General features: G+C 42.6%; 2 protein-coding genes across 2 annotated transcripts; both read right to left on the bottom strand.

Annotated features, from left to right (window-relative positions):
- Window positions 1–7,329: 7,329 nt before the first annotated feature.
- On the bottom strand, window positions 7,330–16,836 carry LOC139376667 (zinc finger protein 585A-like). Its single transcript, XM_071119504.1, has 7 exons — window positions 16,781–16,836; window positions 15,308–15,510; window positions 15,075–15,179; window positions 14,891–14,986; window positions 14,117–14,227; window positions 13,041–13,167; window positions 7,330–10,894 (listed from the first exon to the last, which is right to left on the bottom strand). Exons 1-7 carry the CDS (start codon window positions 16,815–16,817, stop codon window positions 7,968–7,970), a joined length of 3,606 nt encoding a protein of 1,201 aa, XP_070975605.1. The 5' UTR covers window positions 16,818–16,836; the 3' UTR covers window positions 7,330–7,967.
- Window positions 16,837–21,748: 4,912 nt separating this feature from the next.
- LOC139376665 (zinc finger protein 614-like) lies at window positions 21,749–22,111 on the bottom strand. Its single transcript, XM_071119503.1, has one exon. It carries the CDS (start codon window positions 22,109–22,111, stop codon window positions 21,749–21,751), a length of 363 nt encoding a protein of 120 aa, XP_070975604.1.
- Between the last annotated feature and the right edge of the window lie 2,839 nt (window positions 22,112–24,950).

The following is a 24,950-nucleotide window of genomic DNA, read 5'->3' as shown; positions in this document are numbered from 1 at the left end:
TTTGTGCAGTGTGCTCAGAAGAACCACATTCTTCTTCCTCTTTGCGAGGTAAGAAACTAGAGTGGTGGTGGGGGTGAAGGCAAACATTGATGAGAAGGCCTCTCTTCGCCTTGTTGCGAGAAGTGCAGAGGGAGGTCAGGCTTGTTTTTTCTAACTGTGCCGACCATGGTAATCTTCCTGTTCAGGAGCTGCTGACTGAGTTCAAATCAGTAGTACACATAATCTACATTTCTCATTGTGTGTGTGTGTGTGTGTCTTTGTGGCTTGTGTGGTGTGTAAATTATTGTATAACTGCTGAGTCAAAAATTACCCTTAAGACAACCTTTGTACCCTGGTGGTGTACAGCTTTCATGGAAATAGGAACAAAGGCGATGTTTCACTTTTTATAATGTTGGGGTCACTCTAGGAAAAGTCAACAAATTTCAAGTTGAAAAAATATCATTTAGGAGGTTTTCTCTGCTGTTAAACATAGTGGCGGGTCATTTTTGACCCTTAAGACGACACGAGGATCTTAAACCATATGACCCAGATGTTTTTATGAGGTCAAGTTTAAGGAGCTCCTTTAGCACCTCGGACTCAGTGACTGCCTGCAGGGAGAAACTTTGTAGCGGGGCAGGGGAAAAAGAGGGAGAAGCATCAGGGATAGTCGCATTAGAAGGGGTGGGAGATGAGGAAATGTTGGACGGGCAAGGAGGCATGGCTGAGTCAAATAGGAATCCTGACATAATGAAGTGGTCATTAAAGATTGATTCTATAGCATTTTACAGAGGCCAGTTCATGAAGGAAAACTTGCTCATTAAAGTTTTATTGCAAGCGTCTATGACAAATCAGGACAGGTCGTTTCACTGAGTAGCCATTACGAACACAGACTGTAAAACAGTGATCACAAAGGTCATTACAGAAAACAGAAGACTGATACCTATCAGGATTATTTGTGAGGATAACGTTGAGGAGAGTAGCCTATTCTGGATGTTTGGAGTCATACCTTGTGGGATTGGTAATAATCTGAGAAAGATTTAGCAAGTCCTGTTGCTTTAGTACACATATGTCAGAGTCAAGGCCCGCGGGCCACATCCGGCCCGCAAGAAGGTTTTTTACGGCCCCTGGGATGATCTTGATTTATTATTAGAACCGGCCCGCAGCAAGCCGGCAGCCCGCAGATCTTTTACACGCACCAATACTACATTTCCCACAATGCAAAGGTGACGCACCGAGCAGTAGGCTGCTTCATTTCAATATTTATTGGCACAGCAGTCGTCAGCATCACAGTAAAATTAACTTTCAGATACCCATCAAAAATGGCAAAACGGAAGGTGGATACTGAGAACCGGGGGTTTCAAACAAGGTGGGAGTCGGAGTATATGTTCACGAAGGTAGCTGGAAAACCTGTGTGTCTTCTGTGTGGAGAAAGTGTGGCGGTACTGAAAGAGTATAATCTGAGACGACATTATGAAACGAAACACGCGGACAAAAACAAGAATATGGACATGGAACAAAGGCTACAAAAGGCAGAGGAATTAAAACGAGGCCTCAAATCTCGACAGGCTCTGTTCAAAAAAGCCAAATCACAAGGCCAGGCTGCTGTCAAGGCCAGTTTTATTTTGGCAGAAGAGATCGCTAAATCAGCCCGGCCATTTACGGAGGGGGATTTCATCAAAAACTGCATGATTAAAGTTTGTGACGAAGTTTGCCCAGAAAAAAGGCAACTCTTTTTAAATGTGAGTCTGAGCAGAAACACCATTGCCGAGAGAGTAGACCAGTTGTCCATCAATCTAAAAGAGCAGCTTGTGAAAAAGGGAAAAGATTTTATTGCATATTCCTTGGCTGTGGATGAGAGCACCGACATTTCTGACATTGCCCAGTTGTCAATTTTCATCCGCGGAGTGGACTCCAGCCTAAGCGTGACAGAGGAGTTTTTGGCTTTACGTCCTATGCATGGCACAACTACGGGGCATGATTTGTATGAAGAGGTGTCAAGATGTGTAAATGAGATGGAGCTGCCTTGGGAAAAACTCGTGGGTTTGACAACCGACGGAGCACCTGCGATGTGTGGACACAGGAGCGGACTGGTGGCGAAGATACGGGAAAAGATGCAAGAGGAAAACGCGACAGGTGAGCTGACAGCTTATCATTGTATCATACACCAGGAAGCGTTGTGCGGTAAAGCCTTGAAAATGGAGCATGTAATGAGCATCATCACGCGCACAGTTAACTTTATCAGAGCCAAAGGTTTGAATCACCGCCAGTTCAAGGCATTTCTGACGGAGTTAGAAACGGAGCATGGTGATTTGCCTTATCACACAGAGGTGCGATGGCTAAGCCAGGGAAAGGTGCTTCAAAGATGTTTCGAGCTTCGTGAGGAGATTTGTCTATTCTTGGACAGCAAAGGGAAAGACACAACACAACTCCGAGACGAAATGTTTCTGTGTGAAATGGCTTTTCTGTGTGACATTACGAGTCATCTGAATGCAATAAACTTGCAGCTGCAGGGTCGGGATCGTGTCATCTCTGATATGTACAGTACAGTGAAGGCATTTAAAACCAAACTGACTCTGTGGGAGACGCAGATGCGGAAAGAAAATTTGAGCCACTTTCCCAGCTGCCAGACCATGAAAGAGAAGCTCTCTACCAGTGCGTTCCCGAGCACACAGTTGGCTGATAAAATAGGTATGCTTACCACTGACTTTCGACGCCGATTTGCTGACTTTGAAGCACAAAAAAGCAGGTTGGAACTGCTCGGTAACCCATTTGCTGTTGACGTGGAAAGCTCACCACCAAACCTCCAAATGGAGTTGATTGACCTCCAATGCAATGATGCACTGAGGGAAAAATATGCGGCAGTGGGTGCTGCAGAGTTTGCCCGTTTCCTCCCCGGCACAATGCCCCAGCTGCGCATCCAGGCTGCTCAAACGTTGTCTATGTTTGGCAGCACATACCTGTGTGAACAACTGTTTTCTTTGATGAACCTGAACAAAACATCACACAGAAGTCGACTTACTGCTGAACACCTCCACTCAATTCTGAGGATTTCTTCAGCTCAGAGCCTTACCCCGAACATTGATGAACTTGTGGAAAAGATGGGACACCACCAAGTATCACCCTCAACCTCAAACAAGTGAACATTACTGTGCAATCACATATTTAGAGTTTTTACTCAGTTCAAGTTTAAAAGTTAAAATTTAATATTTGTTTTCACTGCATGTTACTTCTCCTTAAACAAAGTGTTGTTTTTGATTAATAGATTTTTGCACTTTATTTTTTTGTATTTCAATCCAATTATATTTTAAAAATATTTCAGTTGAGTGGATGATAGAAAATTGCTATTATTGTTTTTTCTTTGAAGTAAATTTAGCCCACTTTTGCTAAAATAGAAAATATAGTCTACTGATGGTGCCTTGAATACCGGTTTCTTTCATTTAATGTTCATGTTATGGGGATATTTATATAAAGGAAATTTGTCTTTTGTGTCTGTTGAAAATTAAAGATTACTGACAGAGCCATAAGAAAATATTGCTTTATTTATCTGATCATATTGTAATATATTTGTTAGGTTTTCAGTAGGTTCAATTAGGTTCACTAGACTATATGCGTCATTTAAAAATTTTTCAATGAACATTCGAACAGTCCGGCCCTCGTCTTGTAGCTGATTTTTTTATTTGGCCCTCCGTCCATTTGACTTTGACACCCCTGCTTTAGTACTTGGTCAGATGGTTTAAGCATGTCCCAGTTTAGGTCACCTAACAGGACAAATTCAGACTTAGTGTAAGGGGCCAGGAGAGAGATTAGGGTGGGCAGGGTACAGGCCGGTGCTGATGAAGGACAATAGCACCCAACAACAGTCAACGAAGAGCTATTTGAAAGTTTAATGCTTAAAACCAGCAAATCAAATTGTTTGGGGACAGATTTGGTGGAGACAACCGAGCCCTGAAGGTGTTCCTTGGTAAAGATTGCCACTCCACCACCTTTGGAAGATCTGTCTTGCCGAAAAAGATTATAACCAGAAAGATTAACATCAGTATTCAAAGCACTCTTCCTTAACCACGTCTCAGTAATGACCAAAACATCTGAATTGGAGCTGTGAACCCACATGTTAACGTGCAGAAAACCCAGGATTTTACGAGAGCAGAAATCAGTGAAGCAGATATCAGAGCACACGTCAGAATTGTGGCTAGCAACAGTAGATGGGCCATTTTAATCTAGGTCATGGGGAGGGATCAATCAATGAAATATCCTCCTAAAGGCCTAAACTCACTGAAGGCGCGGGTGCAACTTATTTTAGAATACATTGTTTTGAATGATAATGACCCAACTGCAGCCGGCCGGTGGGCAGCTAACGCTCTGTCGGCCTTGCTGCTGCGCTCAAGTAGAAAGTTGCTCGAGTAGAAAGTTTCTCTATTTTTGCGTTTTGCGTCACACAAAACACAAAAAAAGTTTGTACTTATAAAAAAAGAGGCTACTGGTTGAGGCTTTCCCATACGTTCTAATTAGAACAATTAACACATCACTATCAGCAAAGCGGATTGGAGATATGGACTATCCTGCTAGCATACAGTGAAAGCAAAAGCCAGAACTATCATCGGAGGTGTAGTTGGCGATGTTGAAAGAGAGAGGGAGGTGAAAATGTACAATTTATTTCAATGTTAGCTGTTGAAAAGTGAAACTTTTTTTGAGGGTGTACAAAACTGTATATATTATTCCGCAAGTTGCTAAGCAACCATATTTTAAAAATTGTATATATGTGTGTTTATATATTTGTTTTCTTCTTTTCAACAAAAGCTTAATACTGATGGTATTAGTATGTAGATACTACACATAACTGACAGGGATTCGTTCATTTGAAGTACCAATTATTTATCAAATCTTGTCAGCTACCAAATGCACCACCAGCCAAGCTAGAATCGCAACGATGTTCAAGCTGTAGGGGTTTTTACCACTCCCATCCTCTCTGCCCGCCTCGCGCGCCCGCTTCTGGGGAGTTTTGCGCATGAGGAAACGTTCCATAACTGCAGGTGACAGTAAATTAACTAGCTTGGTTTTATACTTGTTCAGACACACACACACAATACAGGCACAGATTTTCCATTATATTAACCAGATACTGTAGTGGCCACTCTAACAATGAAAAATAAATGTCTTCAAAAATGGAAGGCAGTCAATGAGGAGGCAAGATCAAGTTGGGCCATTCTAGCCAATGAGAGCTATACGCGTGTGAACACCTTAAGCATTACGAAACTTCTATTCGATCAAATAAACCATACCGTTTTTGTTAACCAAATTTGACACTTACATTCACCTCCATACAACAACGCCTTGCTTGGTGAGTGACACCGCCTGCTGGAGAATACAGACATCTCTCTCTCTTCGCCTCTGCTACAGTAGGCAGGATGTAACCTTTCACCAAAATGGAAACAACGGAGCACGTGCGTCACATTTTCAGACAAAATACATCAATTTTAATACTTATACTACTTAAAAAAAACTTTTTTTTAAACGTGACAGACACAATTATATTACATTACAGCAACTTTATTGCTAGGTCTCGAAAAGATATGAGTTTCTAAAAGAGCAACATTACTAACCATCTCACGTCAAAGCTACCATCCGATGCCGTTGTATTCGTAACTATGTATTTTACCCTTGTAGCTACTGCTTCTTCTTCTTTGGTATTATGGCGGTCCGCAAATAAATGTTCTAGGTGTACTATTCTATAGTGTGAATGTATTACGCTTAGTAAAAAAAATGCCCTACAAACTAACCCTGCATCCATTAAAACCTCCCCACTATACCAACTAACCCTGCACCCATTAAAACCTCCCCACTATACCAACTAACCCTGCACCCATTAAAACCTCCCCACTATACCAACTAACCCTGCACCCACTAAAACCTCCCCACTATACCAACTAACCCTGCACCCATTAAAACCTCCCCACTATACCAACTAACCTTGCACCCATTAAAACCTCCCCACTATACCAACTAACCCTGCACTACTTCAAGGTCTCAGAGCACGTGACGTCACCGATTGAAACGCTATTAGCGCGCACCACCGCTAACTAGCTAGCCATTTCACACTGGTTACACTTGCACCCATTAAAACCTCACCACTATACCAACTAACCCTGCACCCATTAAAACCTGACCACTATACCAACTAACACTGCACCCATTAAAACCTGACCACTATACCAACTAACACTGCACCCACTAAAACCTCACCACTATTCCACTACTTTGGCCCCGTCTGATCCTACTCCAGGCCAGCAGCCGTTCAAAACATTGTGTAACTCTTCTGCAGTAAAATCTCACCTACCCAAGTACTTCTCTGCAGCTGCCCCCACAACATCTATACTCTGTGATTTACGTTCCATTCCTGCGGTACAGTTGACAACCATGACCATGAATACCCCCCCCCCCCCCAATTTTTTTTTTTTTACTGGAGGCACATGTTATTCCTTTCACTCTCTTTTGGCCTCGGCCTACTCACAGGGCTCCTCTTAGGATCCCTCACCCTGGACCTATCTTCCTCTACTACTCTCTTCACTGGCTCAGCATACCACACCTTCTGCACTACCCTGATCCTGGCAACCTGAACTTGCCTTTCTCTCAGCGGACACCTCTGATCTCCAGCACCATGTGTACCCCTACAGTTAACACACACAACTTTTTCCACCAATACAACGCATTCTTTGTCTCATGTCCCCCTGCACACTGCTTGCCCCTATAGGTGTTTGGCATCTCTGGTATAGAGCAGGATTTGGATGGGTCTGTGCTATCTGTGATCCGTGGGATGTCCCTAACCTAAACTCTACCAAACCTTTTTATTTAACTAGGCAAATCAGTTAAGAACATATTCTCATTTACATTGACAGTCTACCCAGGCCAACCCCCCTATGGGACTCCCAACCAATCACAGCCAGTTGTGATACAGCCTGGAATCGAACCAGGGTCTGTAGTGACGCCTCTAGCCCTGAGATGCAGTATGTTAGACCGCTGCGCCACTCGGGAGCACAAGACCTTAACCCTTACCATTTTATAAATGTCTACTTCAATTGGGGGGGGGGGGTTAGAGTCGTCCCAAGGATCCCGGATAGCACGGACCAGGTGGATGTACACAAGAAATAAAGAACCTTTGTAAGAAGTTCGTAAACACTGGTCTGTGTTCATTAATCGGCTTTAATGTTGTAACCAACGTTGCACTACCACCGCAGACAGGGCATGGATGGATCATGGACAGTCACATTTCCATCTGAAAACGTTTAAAACACTGCACCCTCCTGGGCAGAGTTGTGTGGGGAAAAAGGCTAACAGATTGTGGTGAATGACATTTTATTTTTGTGTCAAATTGCCAGTTGGCAATCCATCCCTTACAGGATTAAACTGACACAAACATTACAATAATTCCGTGATAATTCAGTGATTATACTTCCTGTGTTCTGTGCAGTGCACATCCCATAAAGACTGAAGAAGAAATCAATACATAATAGTAAATAAGATCACAGCACATGAGCATTGTTAAACACAATAACAAAATGGAGGGGTGACAATTTATACTTGTTTACATTCAAAATGCATACGGTCTACCTATGTTGTGCTTATTTCAATCTCTCTTGTAGACTTACATTTGCAGTTTGTCAAGGATATTGTCAATGGGTTGCTGTACAATGCTGACAGAAAAAAAGGCAACATTTGACACAAAACAGAATATATATTATTTTTCTGTCAGCATTGTACAGCAACCCATTGACAATATCTTTTACACACACACACACAGACACAAAACTGCTAGATATTACAAATATGCAAAAAGTTAAAGTAGCAAAAGATGGATGCCTACTTGTCTGTTGACTAGAACCTACAACCAATTGCAAGCCATTAATGTCATCAACTAAATGTAATCAATGTTGAGTGAAAAAAAAGTATGACTGAGTCTGCATCTCAAGAAGGCAGTGTGTAAAAGCCAAGAACTAAGAACACGAATCTTGCTGATGTTTCCTCAATGTGTGTTTCCGTTGAAATGTCTTCCCACAAGCCAAACACTTATGAGGCTTCTCTCCTGTGTGCCTCAACATATGTCGTTTTAGATGAGTCTGAGTGAAACAGCGTATTTTACACATTGTGCACGCAAATGGCCGCTCTCCTGTATGACTCTGTTGATGGACTTTCAGGTTACCCTTCAGACTAAAACGTTTGCCACAGTCTGTGCAAATGTACGGCTGTTCTCCCGTGTGTACAAGTGTGTGTTTTTTCAAGTTAGACAGAGATGTAAAATCTTTACCACATGTGTCACATAGATGTCGTCTGTCAATATGAGAACGAACATGATTGCGTAATTTCTTATCTTCAGCAAATATCTTGCCACAAAACCTACAGGTGAACCCATCTCCTGTGTGACATACCATGTGTGCTTTCAATTTCTTTTCACTCGTGTACTGTCCCCGACAATGGGGGCAGGAGAAGACAGTTTTTTGTTCTGTGGGAAAATTCTCAGGTACGACGAGATTACGATGATTTGGCCCACAACCGCTCTTAATTCCCTGATGTCTCTTCAAATCGCTGGAGGTACCAAAGCTCTTTGAACATATGGTGCACATGAAGGGTCCCTGACCCTGTGAATGACGTCTCAGATGCTGCATCATGGTCTTTTTATAAGCAAAACATTTTGAGCACAAAGGGCATGTTCTAGATTTAAGCAAGGCTGGGGGAGAGATGCCAGGTGGCTGCGTCTGAGTGGGGGGAGCATCGAAGGTTGTTGGGTTCTGGGGTGAAGTGCTATGGCTCTGGGGAATATCTATCCCATTCTCCCTTGGAATCAGAGAACTGCCTCTGTCGGCTGGATCAACCTCCTCTGGATCAACCTCCTCTGGATGCTGGTTTGGATCAACCTCCTCTGGATGCTGGTTTGGATCAACCTCCTCTGGATGCTGGTTTGGATCAACCTCCCCTGGATGCTGGTTTGGATCAACCTCCCCTGGATGCTGGTTTGGATCAACCTCCCCTGGATGCTGGTTTGGATCAACCTCCCCTGGATGCTGGTTTGGATCAACCTCCCCTGGATGCTGGTTTGGATCAACCTCCCCTGGATGCTGGTTTGGATCAACCTCCCCTGGATGCTGGTTTGGATCAACCTCCCCTGGATGCTGGTTTGGATCAACCTCCCCTGGATGCTGGTTTGGATCAACCTCCTCACTCCAGTCTTGCTGTCCTCCCTGAAAGTGAATCTTCTCACACTCATTTGGCTGGCATTGCTGCAAGTCATTTAATGAGTTAACGTCTGTGTTGCAGGACTGAGGGATCTCCATCTCATTTCCCCCTGCAGGTAGTTGCTGTTGTCTTTGGTTCATCTCCTGACAAATGTTTGCTTGCGGCTGCGTTGTTTGAGGAGTAATTTTCCTGCACTCATGACATTTTCTTGAATCTGGAATACTCAAACAATTCTTTGAGTGTTTCTGAAGATCTAATTTGCTTGGGAAACTTTCCCCACAATCGTGGCACAAGTAAGACAGTATATTGTGTTGAAATCTTAGGTGCTTTCTCATGGTCTCTGCGGTATCGAAAGTTTCACTGCACAAAAGACATGTTCTGTAGTCATCGTAGAACTGTGCCTGAATGGGCAGAGCATTGGAGGTTGTTGGGTTCTGGGATGTAGTGCTTGAGGGCTGTGGTATCACTGCAGCAATAAGTGTGTTGGCCTCTGGGTGTGCCTTCCTGGGGAGTTGCTGTTGGTTCACCTCACACTTGTTTGGCTCAGAAATATCAAAGGACTTATTACACATAATACAACAGATAATATTTTTGTGTTTCTTACGCATCTTCAGGAGTTGACCGTGTTGGGATTTCAGGTGCTTTCTCAAATAATTTATACTATAGACAGTTTTATGACACACACGGCAAGTCCTGGCTTTGGACGACTCTGATAGCTCCGTGCATGCTAGCTCCGTCTGATCCTCCACGGATGTCGTAGACATGTTGTCCTCTTCTGGTTGAGCTGCCGCCTCACACACATTCTGCTGATGTTTCTGTAAGTCCTCATGGTGTTCAAAGTCTTGTCCACACTGGGTGCACTTGGAAGGGCTCTGCTCATTGTGACAGCTCATGTGTGCCGTCAAATCCTTTGCTTCGCTGAAAGTCTTTCCACACAAGGAGCATTTTTTGACACGCTTGCTTCTTTTAGGCTGCCCTGTGGTAAGGGATGGGTCAGGGGCCAGAGAATACTGAGGTTGACCATCAGAGGGCTCTTTATTGATATTCCTCTCACTCTTTTGTGATATGACCTGTCCTCTTCTCTGTCCTTGGGATCCCACTTTGTCAATCTGAAGCCTCTCTCTCCTCAGTGTTGAAGAGACCTCCGTCATAGGTAACAGCATATCAGTAATGTCAAGTCTGTGTAGCAGCACTGTTGGCTGATGGAGCCGACAGAAAGTAGATAAACTAGAAATGTCCTGCACTTCCTGTTGGCTGCTGTGGGCTTTTCCTTGGATTTTCAGCCCACTGTCAGTGTTAAGGTGGTGAAAAGATGTATTATTTTGCATATATTTTGCTAGCTCTTTACCTGGTGTGTTGTGTTTAATATTTTTCTCTGTAGTTTCATTGTATATATGCCCTACCTCTAAAGAAGCAGACTCCACCACTTTGTGCACAAACTCCACCCCTTTGTACACAGGCCCCACCCCTTTGTGCACAGGCCCCACCCCTTTGTGCACAGGCCCCACCCCTTTGTGCACAGGCCCCACCCCTTTGTGCACAGTTCGGTCTGAATCAATCCCCAGTTCCAACAAAGGGGTAATGTCTGACTCATTGTCAGATGAGACATGGCTCATACATTGCTGCACAGGTTCTGATTGGACCTCTGGGTCAGCTTCGATTGGGATTTGATTGTCGCCAGCAAACAGACCTGAGGACAGGATGACAAGAAAAGTCTATATATAAAAATTTTAAAAACATTAAAGGCTAACATGTTATATCCTCATATGGAGTGGTTGCAGATCTGACTTTTCTAGACCCCTCTTCCCGACGGCTAAAGGTCCAGAAGATTCTGTGCATGTGCGGGATGTCTCTCCTCTACTCCTAGAGAACAGGATGCTTTGGTGAATGGTGCTTGTTTAATCAAGTTAAATCAAAGTCTGAATCAAATGTCTGCAAGATCACATAATGATAGTATTCTACATAGTATAACGTTACTAAGCATAATATAATGCTCACTGTAGGCTACTTAATTCAAAACAACACTGTGCAACTCAAGAAGATCTAAATGCATATCTCCATGAACTCTGAGATGAAATGGTTGGTATGCCGAGATGCTGCACGGACGTTGCACTGGTAAAACATTAAGAATTGTCATTCACATCTGACAGTCAGAAATGTGAAGGGAGGTTTTCTACTAGTAGAGCAGAAGACAGTACGAGTAGAGCAGAAGACAGTACTAGTAGAGCAGAAGACAGTACGAGTAGAGCAGAAGACAGTACTAGTAGAGCAGAAGACAGTACTAGTAGAGCAGAAGACAGTACTAGTAGAGCAGAAGACATTACGAGTAGAGCAGTAGACAGTACGAGTAGAGCAGAAGACAGTACTAGTAGAGCAGAAGACAGTACGAGTAGAGCAGAAGACAGTACTAGTAGAGCAGAAGACAGTACTAGTAGAGCAGAAGACAGTACTAGTAGAGCAGAAGACATTACGAGTAGAGCAGTAGACAGTACGAGTAGAGCAGTAGACAGTACTAGTAGAGCAGAAGACAGTACTAGTAGAGCAGAAGACAGTACGAGTAGAGCAGAAGACAGTACGAGTAGAGCAGAAGACAGTACGAGTAGAGCAGAAGACAGTACGAGTAGAGCAGAAGACAGTACGAGTAGAGCAGAAGACAGTACGAGTAGAGCAGAAGACAGTACGAGTAGAGCAGAAGACAGTACTAGTAGAGCAGAAGACAGTACGAGTAGAGCAGAGCAGAAGACAGTACTAGTAGAGCAGAAGACAGTACTAGTAGAGCAGAAGACAGTACGAGTAGAGCAGAAGACAGTACGAGTAGAGCAGAAGACAGTACGAGTAGAGCAGAAGACAGTACGAGTAGAGCAGAAGACAGTACGAGTAGAGCAGAAGACAGTACGAGTAGAGCAGAAGACAGTACGAGTAGAGCAGAACAGTACGAGTAGAGCAGAAGACAGTACTAGTAGAGCAGTAGACAGTACTAGTAGAGCAGAAGACAGTACTAGTAGAGCAGAAGACAGTACTAGTAGAGCAGAAGACAGTACGAGTAGAGCAGAAGACAGTACGAGTAGAGCAGAAGACAGTACGAGTAGAGCAGAAGACAGTACGAGTAGAGCAGAAGACAGTACGAGTAGAGCAGAAGACAGTACTAGTAGAGCAGAAGACAGTACTAGTAGAGCAGAAGACAGTACGAGTAGAGCAGAAGACAGTACTAGTAGAGCAGAAGACAGTACTAGTAGAGCAGAAGACAGTACGAGTAGAGCAGAAGACAGTACGAGTAGAGCAGAAGACAGTACTAGTAGAGCAGAAGACAGTACTAGTAGAGCAGAAGACAGTACGAGTAGAGCAGAAGACAGTACGAGTAGAGCAGAAGACAGTACTAGTAGAGCAGAAGACAGTACTAGTAGAGCAGAAGACAGTACGAGTAGAGCAGAAGACAGTACGAGTAGAGCAGAAGACAGTACGAGTAGAGCAGAAGACAGTACTAGTAGAGCAGAAGACAGTACTAGTAGAGCAGAAGACAGTACGAGTAGAGCAGAAGACAGTACGAGTAGAGCAGAAGACAGTACTAGTAGAGCAGAAGACCGTAGAATAAGAAAAAAAGTCAATATTAAACCATTAAAGCCAAACATTAAAATGTTATAGGCTAACATGATAACATTATTTCCTGTCCAAAGTGAAGGGAGGTTTTCTACTAGTTAGAGCAGAGACTGTGCGTAAAGTAAAGAATCCCCCACATGCGCAGAACCGTCGGGACCTTCAGCTGTCGGGAAGAGGGGTCCAGAAAAAGCTTTAAAATCACATAACATTATTTCCTGTCCAAAGTCTATTTCTCCTACAATTGGTGTCTACATGTCCACATGTGTTGTGGTGGTGCTGGAGAAGGGTCTTCAGAGGCTGAGGGTGGGATACACACTGCACACACTCCTCCAGGACAGAGGGGTCAGGTAGGAACCAAGATGCCGTCTAATGGGAAGAGAGAGAATGGCGTTTAAAAAGACCAATGTATCCATTTTGTATTATAACATAAAAACACATGTGGTAGCTTTTAAGAAATGTGTCTTTATACATATTTTCACTCTGTTATAACCATCTAGTTATTCACTTAAAGAGCATTTGTCATTTAAGGATAAATATCTTTGTACAGTGAATTTTAAAAACAACTTTTATGACAGTATGCTGCTGAAGGTCCTAAGATGTTAGCATGGTCCCTGATGAAGGTAATAAGATGTTAGCATGGTCCCCGATGACGGTAATAAGATGTTAGCATGGTCCTTGATGAAGGTCATAAGATGTTAGCATGGTCCCCGATGAAGGTCATAAGATGTTAGCATGGTCCCCGATGAAGGTAATAAGATGTTAGCATGGTCCCCGATGAAGGTAACAAGATGTTAGCATGGTCCCCGATGAAGGTAACAAGATGTTAGCATGGTCCCCGATGAAGGTAATAAGATGTTAGCATGGTCCACGATGAAGGTAACAAGATGTTAGCATGGTACCCGATGAAGGTAATAAGATGTTAGCATGGTCCCCGATGACGGTAACAAGATGTTAGCATGGTCCCCGATGAAGGTAACAAGATGTTAGCATGGTCCCTGATGAAGGTAACAAGATGTTAGCATGGTCCCTGATGAAGGTAACAAGATGTTAGCATGGTCCCTGATGACGGTAACAAGATGTTAGCATGGTACCTGTTGAAGGTAATAAGATGTTAGCATGGTCCCTGATGAAGGTAATAAGATGTTAGCATGGTCCCTGATGAAGGTAACAAGATGTTAGCATGGTCCCTGATGAAGGTAATAAGATGTTAGCATGGTCCCTGATGAAGGTAATAAGATGTTAGCATGGTCCCTGATGAAGGTAATAAGATGTTAGCATGGTCCCTGATGAAGGTAATAAGATGTTAGCATGGTACCTGTTGAAGGGTTGGTGCTGGAAGCAGCTTCTCCAGCCTGGAGAGGAACTCCCACACCAGAGTCTGCAGTGCTGAGTTATACTTGGGGCCAAATTCCTCTGAAAACACACTCTAAGAAACAAACAAGTAGAGGAAATTCAGTACTTTTTCCAGTACTTTAAAAAAACAAACTTTTAGCCTTTTTTCTACCCAATTGGTTGTTACAGTCTTGTCTCATCACTGCAACTCCCGTAAAGACTCGGGAGAGGCGAAGGTCGTGAGCCGTGCGTCCCCCGAAACAAAACCCAACCAAACTGCTTCTTGACACAATCACTTAACCCGGAAGCCAGCCTCACCAGCCTCACCAATGTGTGGGGAGGAAACACCGTGTCAACGTGCGCTGCGCCCGGCCCGCCACAGGAGTCACTAGCGCGCGATGGGACAAGGTCATCCCTGCCGGGCCAAACCCTCCCCTAAACCGGACGACGCTGGGCCAAATTGTGCGCTGCTCCATGGGTCTCCCGGGTCGCGTCCGGCTGCAACAGAGCCTGGACTCGAACCCAGAAACTCTAGTGGCAAAGCTAGCACTGCCTTAGACCACTGCGCCACTCGGGAGGCCCAATATTCAGTACTTTAAAAAAAATCTAATAATACGTTTCAATTCCTTGTAAAAGCATTCACTCTGGAGTCATCACCATCAAGGATTCTTGGAAGATTAGAGAGAATGAGGACTAAATGAGATCCTAATCAAATAAAATTTAAAATCATCAGCAGCTCCTTAGTTACAAAACTGACCTGAAAGAAGTATTCCTTCTCGACTGGGTCTTCCAGCAGAGTTTGAATCAGCTTCAGGAAGTTTGATTCTGACGCTTCCACCTCTGGATCAGAAATCTACAGCAAGTATGGGATAGCTCAGTCATAATAAATTCAACTAAGTAGCAGCGTTACAAGTCTTGATCTGTTACTGGGTAGTACTAACCTCCTTGCCCCTATGGGTGATGATACAGGTCTTCATCCTATTCAGATGTGGCTGGATGGTCTCAGGGTTGGCTAGGTGATCAGAGCGACACAACTCCAGAACCAGCTGATGAAGTAAAAGTTAGACTGGTGGGTGGGGCAACAAACAAACAAAACTGAGCACTGACATCAGGAGATGAGAGTTGAGGAACTCTGGCCACTCCCTCGTCTCCACCAATCAGCACCATCTCTCACCTGTGCTCGCAGCCCCATGATGAGTTGGACTCTCTCCCTGTAACTCATCATATCAGGAACTCTCTCCAACACAGTGGTGACAAACTCCTCCACCAACCCGTAGTCCATTACGTCTCTCTGCTGAACAACTTGCCATAGAGCTGCAGACACCAGCCGCAGTGGAGGAACCAACAGACGCAGAGATGATAGGGGGAGAGGGAGACCTACCGCAGACACAAATTCAGTTAGTTGGATAACAGAGATGATAGGGGGAGATGGAGACCTACAGCAAACACAAATTCAGTTAGTTGGATAACAGAGATGATAGGGGGAGAGGGAGACCTACAGCAGACACAAATTCAGTTAGTTGGATAACAGAGATGATAGGGTGACCTAATGCAGACACAAATGCAGTTAGCTGGATAACAGAGATGATCGGGGGAGAGGGAGACCTACTGCAGGCACAAATGCAGTGAACTGGATAACAAGAGACCTTCCAAAAAGCCTGTTATTTGATAACCCTTTCTTGGCAGGTATCTTATGAGTAGTCCAAGGAAAAATTCTAAGATCCGATGACAGTATCGGGAATGTTTTTTCTGACCCTCCATTGGTCGTATTCCTGCAGTGCAGAAATCTCAGAGATCAATTGGTAAAAAAAAAAAACTCTGATTTACCACCCCAAAATACCCCTGCACAAGTGTAATGGCTGCACTCAATGCAATGGCACTTACAAATGTAGATCCTTCAAACACACCCAAACAGGGAAAGAGATCCCCCCAAAATTGTTGTTACCAAGTGCTCCACTAAGGCAGTTATTTATCTTATAACTTGTCCTTGTGGTAAAAATGATGTGGGTGAAATGAAGCGCAAATAAAAAGTACGAATCTCGGAGCATCGTAGCACCATTCTTGTGATTTTGCTAGTCATTGTAAATGTTTGTAGGCTTATATAGCCAAATTGTATCTATGATCGTATATCCATTTATATCTGTAAAGTAACCAATGATATCAAGCCATACCCGGCCATGATTACAGACACCTGTGTGTCCTTTGACACTATATAAACTAGTGACCCGTAATTTTTGTCATTATACCCTGATGAAGACAGCTTGACTGTCAAAACGTTGGTTATTAAATTATTGCATTTGAGCTCCTAGTTTCTTTTTCAAGCGTTACATTCCGCTTGCCAGCACCTCGCCTAAACAGCTGTGCGTTTCTCTCGCCTCCAGGTCAAGTATTTCTCTAGGATTTCTACTATATGAACAGATAACTACAGCTGGTTGGTGGAAATGTGACTTAAATACCTCTAAATATCAGACTCGTGCGATTATGCAAACTGAACATCAAAATTGCTTTACACTTCAAACCCTCAAAACACGTGCCACCAAAATGTAAACAATGGAGCGTATGAATAACGTTTTCAGACCAAATTCTACACCAAATGTATGCTAGATCTCGACAAGGAATGAGTTTCTATGAGAGTAACATAACTAACCGTCTCTCAAAGCTTCCATCCGATGCCGTTTTTGCATTTGCAACTATATAGCGTTGGGCATCTCTGGCATTGAACAGGGTTTGGATGTAAACACGGGAAATAAATAACCTTTTGTCGTAAAAAGGTCGTAAACACTGGTCTCTGTTCATTCATTGGCGGAAACGTCGTAACCAATATTGCACTGCCACCTACTGTACTTTTTATTTAGAACATTGGGCCCTCCTGGGCAGAGTTTTACCGGAAAAAAAGCTGTACTTTGTATTTTTTCTAAACACATTTACTGAACAAATATACAGTAATTCATATTTGGAAAAAAAAAGGATGACATTTTGTGGCTTTCACAACAGTTAATTATTCTGTGTGTAACATGTATGGGGCAAAGTAGTTCTGTGGACATTCATTACTGGATAGTAACACATTATCATTGTGAAACACAATATTTATTTTGAACCCTTATTTTAAGAGGTAAATCGGCTGAGAACACATTCTCATTTACAGCATCAACCTGGGGAATAGTTACAGGGGAGAGGAATGGGGATGATTAGGTGACCAAGATGGTATGAGGGCAATATTTGGGAATTTAGCCAGGACACCGGGGTTAACACCCCTACAATAAGTGCCAGGGGATCTTTAGTGACCACAGAGAGTGATCTTTAGTGACCACAGAGAGTCAGGACACCCATTTAACATCCCATCCAAAAGATGGCACCTTACAAAAGGCAATGTCCCCAAGATATTATTTTTAGACCAGAGGAAAGAGTGCCACCTACTGGCCCTCCAACACCACTTCCAGCAGCATCTGGTCTCCTATCCAGGGACCAACCAGGACCAACCCTGCTTAGCTTCAGAGGAAAGCCAGCAGTGGGATGGTATGCTGCTGGCAACATGAACCATATAGCTTCTTACGTCTTTTGCAAGTTCAAAATGCATATGGGCTACTTATTTTGTGCTTATTTCAATCGTGTATACTTACATTTGCAGTTTGCAGTTTGATATTGACAATGTGTTGCTGTACAATGCTGAGAAGCAACATGCAAAAGAAAAAACCCAACATTTTCCATTGATGGAAAAAATATTAAATTGTCATACTTGAGTAAAAGTGAGTCACCCAGTAAAATACTACTTGAGTAAAAGTCCATAAGCATTTGATTTTAAATACTTGATTTTAAATGCTAAAATATATTTAAGTTTCCTTATATTAAGCAAACCAGATTTACAGAATAAAACACTCAGACATCATTTACAAACAAAGCATTTGTGTTTAGTGAGTCCACGAGATCAGAGGCAGTAGGGATGTTCTCTTGATAAGTGAGTGAATTGGACCATTTTCCTGTCCTCTTAAGCCTTAAAAATGTAACAAGTACTTTTGGATGTCAGGGAAAATGTATGGAGTAAAAAGTACATTATTTTCTTTAAGGATGTAGTGAAGTAAAAGTTACACCCCCCCACCTCAGAACATCCTCAATTCATTGGGGCATGGACTCTACAAGGTGTCGAAAGCGTTCCACAGGGATGCTGGCCCATGTTGACTCCAATGCTTCCCACAGTTGTCAAGTTGGCTGGATGTGGACCATTCCTGATACACACGGGAAACTATTGTGTAAAAAAAACAAATCCAGCAGCGTTGTAGTTCTTGACACAAGAGTCCCATAGGACGGCGCATAATTGACCTAGCGTCGTTCTGCCCCTGAACAAGACACTGTTCCCCGGTAGGCTGTCATTGTAAATAAGAATGTGTTCTTAACTGACTTGCCAAGTTAAATAAAGGTACAATTATTTTTTAACAAGTGACCTCTAAGGGATCATAGCTTTCATCTATGTCATGGAAAGAAACAGTGTTCTTAATGTTTTGTATACTGTTTATTTTGACTACTTTCTACATTGTGGAATAATAGTGAAGACATCAAAATGATGAAATAACACATATCGAATCATGTAGTAACCAAAAAAGTGTCAAACAAATCTAAATATTTTATAATTGAGATTTTTTAAAGTAGCCACACTTTGCCTTGACAGCTTGGCACTCTCAACCAGCTTCATGAGGTAGTCACCTGGAATGCATTTCAATTAACAGGTGTGCCTTGTTAATAAAAGTTAATTTGTGGAATTTCTTTCCATCTTAATGCGTTTAAGCCAATCAGTTGTGTTGTGACAAGGTAGAGGGGTATACAGAAGATAACCCTATTTGGTAAAAGACCAAGTCCATATTATGGCAAGAACAGCTCAAATACGCAAAGAGAAACAACAGACCATCATTACTTTAAGACATGAAGGTCAGTCAATCCGGAAAATTTCAAGAACTTCAAAGTTTCTTCAAGTACAGTCGCAAAACCCATCAAGCGCTATGATGAAACTGGCTCTCATGAGGACCGCCACAGGAAAGGAAGACCCAGAGTTACCTCTGCTGCAGAGGATAAGTTCATTAGAGTTAACTGCACCTCAGATTGCAGCCCAAATAAATGCTTGAGTTCAAGTAACAGACATCTCAAAATCAACTGTTCAGAGGAGACTGCGTGAATCAGGCCTTCATGGTCGAATTGCTGCAAATAAACCACTACTACAGGACTGTCTTTGTGAGACGCAGAGTAGGTGAACAGATGATCTCCGCATGCGTGGTTCCACTGTGAAGCATGGAGAAGGTGTGATGGTGCTTTGCTGTTGACAATGTCTGATTTATTTAAAATTCAAGGCACACTTAACCAGCATGGCTACCACAGCATTCTGCAGCGATACGCCATCCCATCTGGTTTTCGCTTAGTGGGACTATAATTTGTTTTTCAACAAGAAAATGACTTAACACACCTTCAGGCTGTGTAAGGGTTTTAGATCATTTGGCAGTACGTGCCACCGGCCTCACAACCGCAGACCACATGTAACCACGCCAGCCCAGGACCTCCACATCCGGCTTCTTCACCTGCGAGATTGTCTGAGACCAGCCACCCTGACAGCTGATGAAACTGTGGGTTTGCACAACCAAAGAACTTCTGTACAAATGGTCAGAAACGGTCTCAGGGAAGCTCATCTGCGTTGCTCTTTGTCCTCACTAGGGTCTTGACCTGACTGCAGTTTGGTGTCGTAGCCAACTTCAGTGGGCAAATGCTCATTTTCGATGGCAACTGGCATGATGGAAAAGTGTGCTCTTCATGGATGAATCTCAGTTTAAACTGTACCAGGCAGATGGCAGGCGTGTGGGTGAGTAGTTTGCTGATGTCAACGTTGTGAAGAGTGCCCCATGGTGTGGGTGGGTAGAAATGACATAGAGGGGGGGGGGGGGGGGGGGGGGTAGAAATCGTTGAACAGGACGGGTCAGGTTCAGAACATTGTGACAAACTCTCCCAACAAATCACGAGGCAGACATACCAGAACATCACGATTTGAAACCAAAGTTTGCAGGCAGTGGTTTTAGTGAAGGTAGTTGATGCAAACTAGCCACTTCCAAAATGCACTAATTTAAAATAACCTCTGTGATCTCCATCTTGCGAGTTACTATTTAGTATTTTATTCAAGCGGATAAGGTCCTCTATACCAAGAGTCCATCATTGAAACCAGATCCTAGGCCTTTTCTCATTTGAAAATAGGTTGACAAAAAATAACTCAGTGCTTCAGATGTCCTGAGTGACATTCCATCATAGGGACACTGACTTGCTTTGCTATAGAAAAAAACAGCAATATGGGATGTGAGCGGACCAAGTAATTGGGCGTCACTCTAAAGCGGGAAGGTGGAATAAACAAGTCAGTTTTCTTGATTGAACACAGTTCTCTATTGAGGGCATTTGGTCAACACAAACACTCCAACATAATCAATGAAAATCTTCCAAGGAAAAAAACATACATCTTCTTCTCCAGATGAAACAAGAACATAATAGGAGTATCTTTAAACTACAACAAAAAGTCACGGAATTGTCACCGTCTTAGTGGTTCTTCCTGGATAGCTCCTCTCTCTCGGTTGCCATCTTCCAGAGATAGTTTTTCCTCCTCTCTGCTGGTTCCAATCTCTCTCTTATAGGGAAAGGAGAGTATGTCATTAGTACCGTCAGCTGTGCTTAATTGCCTCTGGTTACCTTGTCTCCCATGCCTTGTTGGGCTACTATCCATGAGCCCAGCCTGCCCTCTGGTGGTCCTTCCACAGGGATTTACGTGTTTTTATTGATACCAACATGAAGCATAATGGCTGAAATGTAAACAGGTGCATTTTGAGAAAAGTTACAAAAAAAATGGGCAATGTACAGACAAAAAAAAAACATGTTTTTGTGTACCATACTTCCCTACCTCCCTACCCACAATCCCACATCCTGAACTAGTTGTCACATCTAAAATCAAACAAGAGTTGTAACCTGGGGGGAATTGTCTCTTAAGGTGTCAGATATAATAATTAGCTTTTCCCTCTTTTGACTGACAAATTGCAGTGGATTGGTATGTGCCCTCCATAGCTCTGTTTACACACTTTTTTACTTTGGGAATAGCTTTTACACCAAGCATTGTTCACATAAGTGTTTATGCTACTCGCTGCCCATCAAACTCAATAGGTGTTCATTCAGTTTCTTTTTGGCCTCTACATAAGATGGGATCCCTCCAGAAAACACATAGACAGTGTGTGGTGCTTCTCTCATGGATCACATGTGAGCATTTGCCACAGATGTTGCAAAAAAATGCAGCGACTTAGATCAGAAACTGAAATACAAGACGTTTTCTCACACGCAGGTCACACATATGATTACTCCCCTTGTGTGAGTCCTCATATGCTTTGTTAGACTTGCCTTTTCATGGTAGCGTTTGCCACATTCACTACATGCCAGTCCTCAACTGGCAGCTTCATTAAATAGTACCCACAAACACCAGTCTCAACGTCAACAGTGAAGAAGAGTGGTTTCTTTCCTTTGTGAGTCCTCAAATGCACATCCAGGTATCCGTTGCCACATTCACGGCAGCAAAATGTTTTCGACCCTGTGTGAGTCATCATGTGAGCCATTAAAGACTCTGCTTTACTTTGTAGCACTTGCCACATTCATGGCAGCAGTACGATTTCTTCTTTCCCGTGTGAGTCGTCATAGGACTGTCCAGGTACTTCTTGGTTTTGAACCATTTGCCACATTCATTGCAGCAGTACGATTTCTTCTTTCCCGTGTGAGTCGTCATAGGACTGTCCAGGTACTTCTTGGTTTTGAACCATTTGCCACATTTATGGCAGCAGTAGGTCTTCTCTTTAGAGTGAGTCGTCATAGGACTGTCCAGGTACTTCTCGGTTTTGAACCATTTGCCACATTCATGGCAGCAGTAGGTCTTCTCTTTAGACTGAGGTAACCGGCGGAGTTTTAGAACATTAGAACACATGAAGGATTTCTCACATATAAAGGCACTTATAGGGCCTCACCCCTGTGTGAATCCTCATATGCCCTGTTAAGACTTTGGTTTTTCCTCTGAACCAATTTGCCACATTCATTGCAGCAACATGTTTTTCCTGCTGTGTGATTCTTCAACTAACTGCTGACCCCGCACATTGACTCTGTACCAGCAACCAGCAAGAATGTGGCAAATCCTATAGATGTATGAGATTGCTGGTCGTTCATACGAAGTATCACACAGAGGAGAAATCACACAAATGTCCTATATATATATATATATATATATATATATTACTGCTGCTCTTTAATTACTTGTTACTTTTATCTCTTATTCTTTTCCGTATTTTTTTGAAACTGCATTGTTGGTTAGGGGCTCGTAAGTCAGCATTTCACTGTAAACCTGTTGTATTTCGCGAATGCGACCAATAACATTTTGATTGATTGAGCAATAGGTTACGCACCTAGAAGGATTTGCCACGTCTTTTCCACCTGTGTGAATTCTCAGATAAATTTTGAAAATCGCTGACTCTGAAATAGCATTTACTGCACACAGGACATTTGTGTGATTTCTCCTCTGTGTGATATGTCGTATGAACGACCAGCAATCTCATACATCTGAAGGATTTGCCACATTCTTTACACTGATACACTGTTTCTCTCTGTGTGCATTCTCTGATGCTTATCCAAATTGTTAATAATAGGATTCATTGCACACAGGACACCTTGTGTGTTCCCCCCCCCCCCCCCCCCTTGTGTGAATCTATGTATGAACGGCAAGGTGTCTCTCTGCTATGAAGGATTCGTCACATTCAGTGCAATGTGATCTCTCTTCATATGCATTCTTTACAGAGCTTGGAACTGAGAAGCATTTATTGCACACGGGACAACTGAAGCATTTCTCCCATGTGTGACTTCTCATATGCCGGGTCTAGTTTGTAATTACAGTCAAAGTGCTTTGCAACGATATGCTTTCTCCCTTGTGTGAATTGTCTAATGTCTTATTAGGCTGGTTTAAAACATTTACTGCACATGGAACACCTGAATAATTTCTCCTCTCTGAAATTTCTGGTGTTTTTTTATATATATATATTTTTAATGTATTGCTCTGATAAAGCCCATACTGCACACATGACAAATGTTAAGTTTCTTCCCTGTGTGAGACATCAATGGTGCTTTGAGCTTATTGGTTGTCTAAGCTTTTGTACAGATAAGAACTTTGTCCTTTCTTTCCCAGTGTATTTAGTCCTAATAGCAGTCCTTCACTCTCCTCCCCATCAAGAGTTAATGATTTCACTCTTTACTGCAGAACAGTCTGGATTTACTGCAGAGAGAAGCGGAGAATCACTGGTCAGTTCTGTATACACAGTGGGGCAAAAAAGTATTTAGTCAGCCACCAATTGTGCAAGTTCTCCCACTTAAAAAGATGAGAGGCCTGCAATTTTCATCATATGTACACTTCAACTATGACAGACAAAATGAGAAAAAAAATCCAGAAAATCACATTGTAGGATTTTTAATGAATTTATTTGCAAATTATGGTGGAAAATAAGTATTTGGTCAATAACAAAAGTTTCTCAATACTTTGTTATATATTCTGGATTTTTTCTCTCTCATTTTGTCTGCCATAGTTGAAGTGTACCTATGATAAATTACAGGCCTCTCTCATCTTTTTAAGTGGGAGAACTTGCACAATTGGTGGCTGACTAAATACTTTTTTGCCCCACTGTATATACACATATACATACACACACACACTACCGTTCAAACGTTTGGGATCACTTAGAAATGTCCTTGTTTTTTAAAGTAAAGCACATTTTTTGGTCCATTAAAATAACATCAAATTGATCAGAAATACAGTGTAGGCATTGTTTATGTTGTAAATGTCTATTGTAGCTGGAAACAGCAGATTTCTAATGGAATATCTACATATGCGTACAGAGGCCCATTTTCAGCAACGGCATGTTGTGTTAGCTAATCCAAGTTTAGAAGTTTAGAAAACCCTTTTGCAATTATGTTAGCCAAGAAACTAAAGATCTCGTACAGCGCTGTGTACTACTCCCTTCACAGAACAGCGCAAACTGTCTCTAAACAGAATAGAAAGAGTGGGAGGCCCCAGTGCACAACTGAGCAAGAGGACAAGTACATTAGTGTCTAGTTTGAGAAACAGACGCCTCAAGTCCTCAACTGGCAGCTTCATTAAATAGTACCCACAAACACCAGTCTCAACGTCAACAGTGAAGAAGCGACTCAGGGATGCTGGTCTTCTAGGCAGAGTTGCAAAGAAAAAGCCATATCTCAGACTGGTCAATACAAAGAAAAGATTAAGATGGGCAAAAGAACAGACACTGGAACTCTGCCTAAAAGGCCAGCATCCCGGAGTCGCCTCTTCACTGTTGACGTTGAGACTGGTGTATTGCGGGTACCATGTTAACTAGAAAACTAAATGTTATTGGCAAAGAGGTTTGGAACTATTTTCTATTGGTCTAGAAGCATGTGACGTCACCAGGCAAACCAGAACTCCATCCCACCATATACATGTCTTTATTTTCTAATAGCGCTTAGACCAAAAGGACATTATAATAATTTTCTCAATTTCACAGTGTGGAAATATACAGTGTCTTTGAAAAGTATTCAGCCCTTGACTTTTTCCACATTTTGTTACGTTACAGCCTCATTCTCAAATTGAATAAAACATTTTCCCCATCAATCTACACACAATACCACATAATGACAAAGCAGAAAAAGGGTTTTAGAAATGTTTGCTAATTTAATAAAAATGGCACACCTTTATTTGGAGAGTTTCTCACATTCTTCTCTGCAGATCCTCT

The sequence above is a fragment of the Oncorhynchus clarkii genome, chromosome 20, assembly GCF_045791955.1.
Source record: "Oncorhynchus clarkii lewisi isolate Uvic-CL-2024 chromosome 20, UVic_Ocla_1.0, whole genome shotgun sequence".
Lineage (NCBI taxonomy): Eukaryota > Metazoa > Chordata > Actinopteri > Salmoniformes > Salmonidae > Oncorhynchus > Oncorhynchus clarkii.
The sequence above is the reverse complement of the archived record's forward strand: the minus strand, read 5'-3'. Positions and strand labels throughout refer to the sequence as shown.

Bases quoted from the DNA above. Each gene is read 5' to 3' on its own strand.
- LOC139376665 (XM_071119503.1), bottom strand. From the start codon at position 22,111: ATGTGTTCTAATGTTCTAAAACTCCGCCGGTTACCTCAGTCTAAAGAG.
- LOC139376667 (XM_071119504.1), bottom strand. From the start codon at position 16,817: ATGCAAAAACGGCATCGGATGGAAGCTTTGAGAGACG. The intron at 14,228-14,890 runs GTCAGTTTTGTA...TTTGTTTCTTAG, and splicing joins AGAAGGAATACTTCTTTCAG to AGTGTGTTTTCAGAGGAATT. The intron at 10,895-13,040 runs GTAGGAGAAATA...TCCTGTCCTCAG, and splicing joins TGGACATGTAGACACCAATT to GTCTGTTTGCTGGCGACAAT.